At 41.2% G+C, this 13,062-nt stretch overlaps 1 protein-coding gene across 48 annotated transcripts in view; it reads right to left on the minus strand.

Moving 5' to 3' along the window:
• NEB (nebulin) overlaps nt 1-13,062 on the minus strand; it is a 157,448-nt gene that overhangs the window by 137,921 nt on the left and 6,465 nt on the right. For all 48 annotated transcript variants that reach the window (XM_081869593.1, XM_081869592.1, XM_081869603.1 and 45 more), the window contains 9 exons: nt 10,607-10,648; nt 6,290-6,499; nt 5,581-5,688; nt 4,420-4,524; nt 4,127-4,231; nt 3,910-4,014; nt 3,388-3,492; nt 882-986; nt 610-717 (listed from right to left, as the gene is read on the minus strand). In XM_081869593.1, coding sequence (XP_081725719.1) covers nt 610-717; nt 882-986; nt 3,388-3,492; nt 3,910-4,014; nt 4,127-4,231; nt 4,420-4,524; nt 5,581-5,688; nt 6,290-6,499; nt 10,607-10,648 — 993 coding nt within the window. The remainder of the gene's footprint in view (nt 1-609; nt 718-881; nt 987-3,387; nt 3,493-3,909; nt 4,015-4,126; nt 4,232-4,419; nt 4,525-5,580; nt 5,689-6,289; nt 6,500-10,606; nt 10,649-13,062) is intronic.

Consider the following 13,062-nt stretch of genomic DNA (forward strand, 5'->3'; position numbering starts at 1 on the left):
AAGTGCAAAACTAAGACTCTTAAGAAATTTAGTGCCATTTACAGCCAACAGTTGGCATTTCTTCTGTGATTCAAGCAGCTGTTTGTGCTCATCTCATGTGATGCAAGTAAAATGTGTTATACCTGCAAGTGATGCTCTCTGTGTGTGTTTAAACAAAAAACTCTTTTCAGGCTGTATTATCCATTGTGCTGAAGTTATGCTATAGAATCTGAGAAAGATAACAACGGGCAAAAAAAATGTATTGTCAGTGCCCAGTGTCTTCAGTAATACTAAGAGCCAAGAGAATTGCCAACTACTCAATGTTGTGGAGCCCAGCAGCAAGGTGACTTTGACCACAGAGGCAGATTAAGCAGCTATCTGGGGCAGCACAATACAAGGGGAGACCACGGAAGCTGACCTTTATGCATGCAAACAGAGAGCCAATCAAGAATACTCCTCATTCCACCTAAGGCAGCAAAAGGCCTTGAACATGTTGAAAATGGATGCAATATTCATTTCACTTGCGAAACGGGAATAACAGTGGATGCCTATTCAAATATGGATTGGGAAATTGCTAAAGTATTTCAGAGAGGGCACAATCTAAATAAGTACTGAGAATATTAAGCATACCTTACTGGCAGCAATTCCAGCTTTCTTATTAACTGCATACTCTGGTGTTTCTGTCTGCATAAAGTAGATTTGGTCTTTCTGATTCTCCCAGTCTTCTTGGTATTTTCTCTGTAGGGAGCAGAAAATACAGTTATACTCAGTTCAGTAAAATACAGGTCTAAGTTGGAATTTAACTGGGAAAGGAAATGAGAATCTAGAAAGCAGCGCGGAAACACAATGATCAAAGCACAAAATCCGTACTCATTTGCTGAATTGCAATACACTTTCTTTACCGGGCTCAAGTTATCAGCATTCATTCTGGCAACTGCAACATCATAGCATGGAGTTTGGCTCCATTTGCCCCTGATCTTCTTGTCATAGTCTTCATGATAGTTGCGCTGTAGAAAACAAAAACAAATATTGAACTGTGCACAGCCAACTAAAGTAAAGGAATCACATCAACTCCTATAATATGTTTGTTTCTTCACAGCTGCTATGAAACTGCTATACTTTTCAACATCCCCTTAAATGTTTCCCATTTTCCTTTTTACTCCTGAGCATTACTGGGAGGTGAGGGGACTGCAACTTGAATTTGTACAGAACTCTCTCTCTCTCTCTTTCTCTCCTTCATTGGTTTAAAAAACTGTGTAAGATAAGTAATCAACAGAAAGGGAAAACAAAAATAAACATTCATTCCATAGTTGGTGCTTGTTGCATGTAACAATTTGTAGTTGGATTCAACAAGATCTCCGGTCCCCCCATTGTGGCTCCCAAATTATATTCTTTATCTGCATGCTAAATTTTGTCTCCTCTAGGTTGTTTCAATTACATTAATTTTATAAGATTCCCCTATTACATGCAGAAAGTCAATCCAGATCTGCCAACAGATTTATATTTTTGCAATGTCCTTTTAAATAAACTCTGTATACATCCCACTCCCTATTGAATTTTTCATCGGTAACATCTGGGAACCTTGCTGATAATCTGGCTAGTTTTGCATATTCCCTCAGTTTGTTTTGCCAGTCTAATTTGGATGGGAGAGCTTCTCCTTTCCAACCTTTTGCAATTAAAATTCTGGCTGCATTTCATGTATGGTACAGTAGCAACCAGAATTTGTATAGAATTCAATCAAATCTTCATATTAATGTAGAATCTATACACCTGTTACTGGCCCTAAGATAACGAATCACAATAAATATAAAATGTACCCCTTATGGAACAAAAGGCTACATAGACGTATGAAAGTTTCTCATTAATTGTATAAGTGGTGGTGCTGACAGACAGGAAGAAAAGGGGGTCACCAAAAACCCCAGGATCTCATAGGAACATAGGAAACTGGCTTATATGGAGTCAGACCACTCGTCTATCTAGCTCAGTTTTGTCTACACTGGCTGACAGTGGTTTTCCAGGTTTTCAGGCAGGGATCCCAGTCATACCTGGAGATGCTGGAGATTGAACTCAGCAGGCAAGGAAGATGTTCTACCATTGAAATACAGCACTTTCCCACTAACTCAATTATCTTTTATTCTCCCACCACCAAAAAGCCTTGGTTTCCAAACTACTCTCATTAATCTTCCTGCCCTAGACTTCTGGTCTGTGCTCCGTTCCTTTGGTTGCCTATCCTATCCCTAAAAGGTAAGTTTGGGGAAAATTAAAGAGACCAGTAGTGAGATATATTAAAAGACATTCCATTAAAGGAAGAGAACAATGAAAAATGCAACAATTCATGACTAACATAAATGAGGGGGTCAGACATTATTTTTGTTATCACAATCTGCTTTGGTTGAGTTTCATTTACTGGCTATTTACAACAAATTACACGACCACATTAATTTCATCCCTCTTCTTTCCATCGTGGTACTAGATTAATTATACCTAAATATCAACTTTATTAGTCATGCTTCATGGTTGTGGAATTCATCAGTTGTGCAATTAATTCAACGCATAAAATCAGATATGGGCATTCTGTTTGCCGTCACATTTCCCAAGTCTGTGAAGCATTATTTTGTATGGAAATGGAATGGAGAGGCACATTTATTTTTATTTTTTTAGCATTTTAGGTCTCTTCAGCAGAGGTTTCCTAACTGAATTACCTCACACAATAGATTGCCTAATTTGTCTTTGGTCTGATCCAGCAAGGTTCTTATAATGAAGTTTAATGGTAAAATATTCAAGAGGAAACGCTTATTCACACAATGTATAGTTAAACTATGGAATTCTCTTGCACCAGATGGCCACCAACTTAGAAAGATTCAAAATGGGATTCGACCAGGGTTTCCCAAACCTGGGTCTGTTTTTGGACTACAATTCCCATCAGCCCTAGCTAGCAGGACCAGTGGTACTATCAAACATGAATCAGATGGGTAGTTATTTTTTTAATGCTTAATATAAATGAGAAAAAGCCTGCTAGATCAGATCAAGTTCTCGTAGTAGTGAATCAAGGCTGGGTACACACCATTACTTCCTTCAAAGCATCCCGGGAACTGTTTTTTGTTTGGGGTGCTGGGAATTGTACCTCTTTGTGGGGTAAACTGCAGTTCCCAAGATTCTTTGGTGATAGTCATGTACTTTAAATATATGGTGTATAGACAGTCCATGGGAAGCTGGCAAGTAGGACCTGAGTACAATAGCAGTCTCCACTGACGGAAAAAGAGGGTGGAAGAGAGGGAGAGGTAAGATTCAACAGGAAATCGAGATGGGGCCAGAATGACTGCAGAAGGCCACGTGGTAAGCATAGCTTTGCCTTTTACAGCACTTGGTATTTTCCATGCCCTAGAATTAACACTACAGTATACTCACATCACTGAGCTGTCGGGTCACTTTCCTAGCAAGCTCCACATCAGGTGGGTCTGGCAGAGAAGTGTATTTAGCTTTGCGTTCATCGTGCCCCTTTTTGTAGACAATCTGAAATAACAGGGACAGACAAGACCTGCTTGTTTCAACAAGGAAGACATTCACTCTTGCTTTCTCTTAACACGGCTATTCACAGAGGAGCTAGCTTGCACTCACTAGTAAAATAAAGGCAATCAAATTAGCACCACTGCTCTATAGTGTTTGGCAATCCTAAGCAGGTTTACTCTGAAGTAAGTCTCAGTAATGTCAGGGAGCAAATGTGCTTAGGATTGCAGCTGCATGCTGCTTGAAGGACAAGTTGTTATCCTTACATTTCAGCTTAGGAAGAAAATACCCACCCACACCCTCATGCTGACTAAAATATCTTAATGATCCTATCAAGTGTTTGCCGCCTGAAGCGTGTTAAACACGGACTTCCTTATCCAACAACACAGGTCCACAATGCACTAGCAGGATCTCGGTACTTACATCACTGAGGGACTTTTGCGCCTGTGCTACTCTCCTTAGTTCGGGGCTGTCGTCATAAGGGTAGAATAATGCTTTGTCCGCTTCCCAGTCTTCAGTGTATCGTTTCTTAGAGAAAGGGAAGCAATAACAACACGTTCCATTTGGGAAACATAAGCTGAATGAAGGAGGCACCAAATGAATGGGGAAATAATTCAGGGCCTTTCCAGGCCTGGCCTACCTTGCTGTACATTTCGGAAGCTTTTACAGCCTGCACAAACTCGGGAGCATCAGGGGGGAGCAGGTACTTTTCCTTATTCTCTTCCCAGTTCTGTTTGTATAACACCTAGAGAGACAAACCAGCAAGGTTAAGGGAAGCACCTCTGTTTGTTCACCTAAAGCCTATGCTCTGGACATTTACAGCCAAATATCCCCTAAAGAAGAAGAATAAATTCAGTGGTAGCTTCACAAATGTGGAATTTACTCCCCAGAGAGATTCACCATATCTGCCCCCTCCCTGTTTTTCGGACTTACCTTGCTAACTTGCTGGGAGACCTTCTTGGCGTGTTCTATGTCTCTTGCTTGTCCATCCACGTGACAGTTAGTCTTTGCCGCTTCACCAGCCATGCGATATTTAACCTACAGAAACCACATATACAGAATAGGGAACCCATAATTAACAGCATATACAACAGATACATGTGTCTAGAATAACACTGCAAAGGTAAAAAGCTCCCTGATACCAAGATGAGGGATGTACTGAAATTAAGTTGGTTTTAATTAGGAATTAAAGTGTTGTGAGACTGACGGAAGTCCAAAGAACAAAAGAATATGAAAAATGAAATACCTAAGAAGTGTTAGCTTCTTAGGAAAACAGACGATATATAAGAGGTAACAGTTTAAAGTGTATGTATTTGGTTTGCAAAGTCTTAGTTTAATAATGAATGAATTAACGCTGTTCCATCTATGATTTTTTCTTATCTGCATTAAGATTTAATTGTATTAGTTTATGTAATTTATTTAAATTTCTGCTTTTCTTCTTTCTTTTCCTTTTCTTTTTTTTCTTTGTAACCTTTTAAAATTATTTTTCTTCTTTTCACATTTAAAAGTTTTGATCTGTATGTATTTGCAATATAACTCAATGAAACAAAAACAAAAAAACAGATACATGCATCACCATGTTTTACGAGCGTGGACATTTTAAGCAGCTGGAAATATCGACTTCCAACTATACCATTAAGTGAAAGTGGAGGCTTCATCAGAGATGCCCAGGTATAAATGTGCATCTCAATGCAGGTGAGTAATCTGAGTGCACATCAGCACCCAACCTGCGTTTGCCAATCTTGGACCACAATGCCTCAGTGCCTCAATGCCCACATTTCCTTTATTGAATAAGAACATGTGTATGTTTGTAGGTGGGTAGGTAGGTCTGTGGGTGTCGCTGGTCAAAAAAGCTATTATTCCTCCCTCCTTGACTCACAGGTATCTAGGCGTTTAATCTGAATCATAGAATTTCTAGCTTGATGCCGAGTCTGCATTTTGCTATGCCAAGAATCTTAGCAACATTTCTTCTAAGGTTCCAGATTGGTTTACTGTAAGTTTATCCGTGTGGCTCCTGCCTTCCTCGCTAGAATTAAAATAGCTTCAGAGAGGCACAGCTCACTGCTTAAATGCTCTGACAGCCCTGGCGCTTACCTCACTGAGCTGGTCCTGGGCTTTCTTGATTCTTCGAAGTTCAGGGGTGTCACTTGTGATTGCATATGGCTTCCCTCTCTCCTTCTCAAACTTCTCTTTGTACTTGTTCTGGAAGGGAAAACAGAGCAAAATGAGGACAGAGTCAACATGCTATCAAGCTCTTATTGTGAATCCCCTGGAAACTGTGATGTGGAAGTACTTTCATCTGAAGATTTTAAGTGGTATTTATAGAGACATTCTATGTACCCCTAAGGAGAGAAATACACGCCTAGTGTGAAAGATAGTTTACAGCAGGAAGAGGCAACCTATGTAGTGCTCTGGGGGGCAGAAATTAATTTTGTTCATCAAATTTTAGGCTTTATGGCAGGGATGGAAATGCTGTGCGGATGCCAATATTATTTTGAAATTAGCTCTGTGGAGGGGAGGCCAGACCGCCTCCCTCCTTCCACACTCTTAGAGCGGATAAATCATGGTTACCAATATTTACTACACTGAAAAGAACAGGTGAGCGTCATTTATAATGTTGTTAGCTATAATATTCATTAAAAAAAAAACAAGCAAAGATTTCTAAATTGAAAACAACTGAGATATTTTTTTAAAAAACCAACCATGTACAACGCAAATATAAAACCTCTGAAAGTTTGGACTTAGCCAAACTTGGGACTCAATTGCTTCAAACGGGAGATGTTAGAAACAACTTTTGACTTACGTTACTGAAGAGCTTTTGCATTTTCGAACTGTGATCCAGGTAAGGTGTCATAAACTTTGACGTGTCCACTTTTTTCCGTACAACCTTTTTTCTGACAGGAGGAGAGGCCTTGTGAGCAGTGTCCATGGTTTCAGTAGTATGCTTTGTAGTGGTTACCGTGTGAGGACCAGATCCAGTGGTGTATGTTGTCTCCGTGATCTCCGTAATTATCTAGGAATGTGGGGGAAGTATTATGGGTTTCAATTAGCACCTTGGAATAGCTGCAGAACCTTTTATTACTATCATCACTTTATGGTTTAATATTAAATTTGTTAGTCGCTTTTTCCTGCCCAGGGCAACTCAAAGCAACTTGCAACCAACCAAACTTTTATCTCCTCTTCATTTTTTTTTAAAAGTTTCTATAATATACAGTGGCCTGGTCCTCATGTCACATTAAATTATAGTTAGAACAAACCATGGTTTAATGTAAACAAGCAGTGTGCTGGCGCATGCTGCTGAAATTAAAGGTGTTGCACTCAGAGGTGGAGCTAGCTGCTCCGGCCCCCGGAGTGGCACACATGCTGTGCACCTGGGGGTGGGGCCACAGAGGCGGGGCAAGCGTCCATGGGGGCGGGGTGAGTGTCTCAGGGAGGTGCCACCCGCAGGGAGCATCCCAGGGGGCAAGACACCCGGGGGGTGGAGCGAACGGTGCATGGCGGGCTGCTTCCTGGGCGGGAAGGAGGGAGCTGCGCCACTTTGTCAGCAGCCTTCCTCCGTTCCCTCTTCCTTTTGACAGCTTGGGGGAGGCTCCCCCCCGGAAATAGCCTGGGAGCGGGGGGCAATGGCATGCCACCCACCTGTGACTCCCAAGCCTCCCCTGAGCTATCAGAATGAAGGGGGAAGGGGGGAGAAGGCCACTGGCAAGTCGGCGCAGCTCCGCCCTTCCCCTGTCGGCTCGTAGTAGGCTTGGGAGTCATGGGCAGACGGAGCGCCGAATGTCACCCCCCCCCAATGATCACACCTGGGGAGGCCCACCCCACCACCCCCTTCCTCCGCTCCTGGTTGCACTCTGCCTTTACTTCTACTTCCGTCATGCTGCTAGGGAACAAACCATGGTCTGGTGTTTGGTTTACCCCTAGTGATTTGTCTGGGGGGAAAGAAACCACAAGTGCAGGTTTGGACTACACAACAAGCCCCATCGTGACTCGCTTCCCAGTAGTGCTGCAGGAGCGGGAGGGGAGCGAAGCACCCATGGTTTCATATTTTAACTATGGTTAAAATAAGGCTAAAACATTATTTTAACCATGGCTTAATGTGATATGTGAATCAGGTCTCTGCATTTCAAGATCAGCGCAAGCCAGATACACATGGGCCTGTTCATAAAGAGTCTCTAACAGTTTTCATGCATACTGCAAAATTAAAGTATTAAGCCTCACCCCAACAATGTATTGTACTCACTGTTGTTTGCACCATTTCCTCACAAAATATAAAATAACCTAATGTACCTGTGTGGTGGTTGAAAGGACTTACTGAGTTAACACATTTGGGATAAGTCTTGTAAACAGCTTTCCTAGGGTTGCCATATTTCAAAAAGTGAAAATGCGGACACAAAACTATTCAGCGCTTTTTTTTTTTTTTTTGCAAGATAAAATAAAAATAAAAATTGCTACAAAATTGGCAAAAAATCAACGTTACCGATGTGGACTGCCGTAGATCCAGGTTTCCATTTTCAATGGACAGCTCCCAGCCCTAGCTTTCCTCTCCATATGCAGCATGGAGTAAAAATCTAAACATGCAATTGTACTAATTGGGGAGTGGGGGGGGGGAGTTTGGAGGGGAGGAATCTGTGGCGACCATATATTTGGGGTAGTGCGTCCATGTGCCCTACAGAGGGCAGTCCTTTGTTTGAAGGCTTGACAGAGGACATTTCTGTCCATTCCATCTGTGGTTTAAAGAAAGACCTGTGTAGAGGGGGAGCATTAAAAAGACCATCACCAGTTAGCATAGGCTTCCTCAAACTTGGCCCACCATATGTTTTTGGCCTACAACTCCCATGATCCCTAGCTAGCAGGACCAGTGGTCAGGCATGATGGGAACTGTAGTCTCAAAACATCTGGAGGGAAGAGTTTGAGGAAGCCTGAGTTAGTATCTGCACAGGTCACTTGGTCACAATCTTCCCCACAGTGGTGAGATGTTATTCTTTTCTATTTAAATTGCAGTAATTATTTTTTGAATTTGCATCAAATTTACACATATAAATTAGCATATGCAAATGTTATGCAAATAGGTGCCCTTTTGCCCTCTTTTATGGTGGTGTATTTGTTCTTTTGTAAGGAGATTTATAAGTGGCCACCCTATCCAGACAGTGTATTTACAATAGCTTTTGTAGGGTCAATTCACTCAGAAGCTGCAGAATCTATCACCATGACTGCAGAGATCACTGCTAGAATTTTCAGGGTATTCACAAATATTTTGGTTCACATTCTGTGTGTGAATGTGTCAGATAGGACTGATGGGAAGCATCAGCCATGAGTTAGCAATGCTGCAGTGCAGGACAATGAGGTATGACACTGCAGCCAGATGGGCTGGGTATAAATAGTGAAATTATTATTATTATTATTATTATTATTATTATTATTATTATTATTATTACATTGCGCCCCCCCCCCCAATATAAGTCCCCCTTCCATTTGAGGAATGCCTTAATGTGCTTATTATATTAACATGACACACATCACCCAAGCTGTTTCCATGAGAAACAGGTTGGCTGTTCAAAAGGTTGACTGTTTTCTAAATAAAGGTTTCTGGTTATTCACCGCCGGGGTTGGATTTCACAAGAGTTTTTCGCACCACCATTGCACACAGAGAACTCCCACTGACGTCAAGAGGAATTTTGAATGTGGATCAGTGAAGGGGTAGCCTCAGAGGGCAGAAACACTCTTAAAACTGTTATACTTTGGAAGAACCTTTAGTAAGATTAAAATGAGTGAGATTACACCAGAATACATGATCAGAGAATTGCTAAACAAGAATCATCAGTGTCTCTGCAAGATGTATACGAGGTCATTTAAAATATATATATATATAAGGCTAACTTTACTTCATAAAACTGAAGCAGCATATATATAATTTACCTGAAAGTGATAGATATATATAGTACACAACATATTAGCTTTTTGTTGTTGTTGCTTACACTGATACTCATGTTTTAAACATGGTTAGATTCTATATAAAAACAGCAATAAAATAAATTTCAGAAATTATTTTAAGTATCTATTGTTAAACTTTTTATAAAGTACTTTATTTTTTCTAAAAGTGACAACCCATCATAGGAAACAAAAATAACCTCGGTGCAGCTAGCAGTGGATTATAAAAACATGTCTGCTTTAGGATAACATCTCAGGCAGATTCAACTAGCCTGTATAAGCTACAGAGCTTTCTGTAAGTGGAGAAATTTCCATGCATATTAGCTTATTTTGTGTTGTTCTTATTTTATAGATTCTGTTTAACTTGCAGAACTCTACCACCCTCTCCACATGTTACTGAAAGCCTGAAGAAATATTTCATCTTGTAAAGATTTAAAACAGAAACATTTGGAGAATCAATTAAATCATATTTTTTTATATAAATTCTGCAGTAATTTCATGAAGATGCGCCATCACATAAACAAGAAACAAAAGATAGGAACGCAAGATTGGGGCGTGCATGATGAAAATGGGTGACACCACAAAATGAATGGATACAGGACTGATGTGTACAGGTATAAAAGTAGGCAGGAAGAAGACTTTGGTACATCTCTTATTTTGAATCTATTCCATTCCTCTTTTAAATGACATTTTTCATTTCGTGGTTCTTAAGGAGTACTGTTCACTGTTCTCTGTAAACTGAAGCACTGCTATCATGATATCAACGTGCGAGGTATAGTCATAACCACTAAAGCCCATTAAATATTAGTTAATGATTTTTCTGGGATGCAGATTGTACTCTGAATCTGCATCCACCCAAAGGGAAGCAAGAAAAACCTAATCTAATAGCGTACAAAGCACTGAGCATAATAACAACTACAGGAGCAAAAGAATACAATGCCATTAGAGCCCTTTGCAAATTAATGCCATCCACACAGCATCAGGGGAGAAAAGTACTTCTTTGAATATTGTGTTAATATTCTGCGTTAATAATCAAGCCATATTTCTTGATTATTTCATTGGTCACACAGTTCTACGGGGTACTGGATGAATTTCACATCCTAGTGGATTATTATGTGGGAACACATAAAACCCTGAAAAAGCATTAAAAATAACGAAACAAGGGGTTTGCGCATAAAGCAGAGGCTTTTACCTCTCCCGGTTCACCCTCAATGACCTCCTCTTCAATGTAGTACTATAAACAAAGGAGAGACCTTGTTATTTTTCACAATATCATTCATAAAGAGACACATCTTTTCCTTTGACTCAAAGAATAAAAATTAGGGCTGAAGAAATGTTTTGGTAGTAGAGGTAATGTTCTGCTGGAAAATTCTTGAAGATTCCCACCAGCAAAGGAACAGGTGAAGGTTTACAAACATTCGTTTCACTGCGGCAAAGAGCAATTCATGAGCATAAGTAGGTTTTCAAGGTCAGATCACCCTCAACAAATATGCAAAAGGCTGTAGCAAGTGTGAAATACCTTGTCTCCCAGCAGCTTAGGTTTTGGACACTGTACAGAGCCCCATCTAAGGACCCAAGACTGTATACCTCTAGCTACACTTGCAGAGTTTCCTATACACATACACTCAGCTGAAGCCCCATTTCCCATGGGGTACTAGTTTTTTTAATGGGGAGGAAGACGTATTTCACAGAAAGATTCAAATGTCAGCTCTTGGAAATAGTCAGAAAAACATACCAGCAGGTTGCACAATTAAAGTTGGTTTAGAGCTCTTGAACCACAAACTCAATCCCTTCGCCCCAATTGGTCTTTTTTTGTAATAAAGAAAGTGACAGGAAAGTGCACTGGATAGTGTGAGATAACCCTAGTTTGATGCAATGTGGGTCAACCTAACCACAAACAAATCAGAATGAATGTTCAGTAAATAGCTGGTGTCATCTAATCTCCCTGCAAACAGTCAGGATCAATGATCAATGAGCCTAAAGGTACATTCGTACCTTTGATTCATTTCTTCTACGTCTGCCGTGAACTAATCTCATTAATACTCCATGAAGTATCCAATATTGCAGCTGGCTATGTCAGGCCTGAACTGAGTTCCCATAGGGATCAGGGACTCATATTTCATATGGAACAAATCCAGTATCTGCAAAGGTTCAGCCTCAACATCTATTTGCCAGCCCAGAAATAAAAAGGATGAGTTTGGACTGGTATTGGGGCTTGCCTACTCCACTTCCACCTTTTCCTTAAAATGACCCTCTGGCAAAACCGATTGCTGGCGAAGGTTTTAAATCTGGAAACTGCAATAACCTTTGAAAGGCCCAAATCAACATCTTGACTTCATGAGGAAAAGGGTGTATGGTTGATCTCCCCTAAGATTAATCATGTATCTGGACTATTCTATTATCCATACAGTGAAGAAAGAATCAGGCCCCACCATGTAAAATTTAAGCATTGCGTGGACAGGCGGAGTCCCCAGATCCCGAGTGGTCCCCCCCGTCATGTGGAATAACGACTCTAGACAACGTGCTATGGGATTAAATTGGCCACAACTTTATTAAATTTCAAATGTGGGTAGACCTTGGCTCAGGCATTGGGCGTTCTCCCTCCCTAGTCCCCAGCCGGGGACCTAGGGAGCATCAGGGTTATCCAGTGTGGGGGGGGGATGGGCCGGCTCTGGAGAACATATGTTCAAGCAGAGATAGCCGCCCCCGTTACGCCGCCGCAGGGGAGAGCAATGACGACCTTTCGGCGTACGGCCAAAGCCTCCCTTCAAAAACCCCTTTAACGGGGAATCCTGGTATCGCCGCCGCAAAGAGGAAGATGGACTAAAGGATTCCGCCCAAGGCCTGATACCGCCACCCGAGACCGCAAAGATATTGTGTGGGCAGGTAATCCCTCCCCTTACTTGGCCTGGTTTCCCTGGCAACCCTTCCCCCAGGTGGGATTGGACAACTCACTCCAGGTATCCCACCTGAGGGAAGGCAAAGCCTATGCTGATGGGGCCACTCCAGATCCAGGGCTGCACGCGTCCACGCAAAAGGCGCCCCCCGTTTTAAGTGGGGAGCGGTCATTATATCCTTACTGCATAGACTTAATAAAATAGAAACCATGGCCTCCAGAATCTTGTTAACTTAACCAAATCTAATCACAACTTCTAGGCAATCCCCATGGAAATGATCCTGATAGTAACATGCCCAAATTCCTTTAGTACTATCAGTATGTCATTCTTCATGCTAAAGAGCTACCCTAAAACTGTGAGAGGAATCAATTAGCCAACAACTACTCAAAGTTTACCCAGTGCAGATTATGCAGGTCCAAACTCCTATTCATGTGAATAGCTCTCTAGTCTGCATTTTCATTTGCATTCCATAGTACCAACATAGAATCAGAGTAGTTTGGAGTGTGGACTCTCACAAATGCAGTCAGTCAAGTATGTCCAAAACTGAACAAAGATCCGAAAGAGCCAAAAATGCTTAACTGGAACATGTTTTTGTCAGCAACCCTAGGACTGAATTTGTTTTACTGTCGCAAGCGTTGCTGATTTATAACTTCTGTCTTGGTGTATAAAATCCAATTTGTATACATATTACTGATGGGCCTGCTCTAACTCTTAAAAGATCCTTCAAAATTATTTCCCAAAGCTGATCCAC

Source organism: Podarcis erhardii, assembly GCF_964252035.2.
Source record: "Podarcis erhardii genome assembly, chromosome: 1".
In the NCBI taxonomy this organism is placed as follows: domain Eukaryota; kingdom Metazoa; phylum Chordata; class Lepidosauria; order Squamata; family Lacertidae; genus Podarcis; species Podarcis erhardii.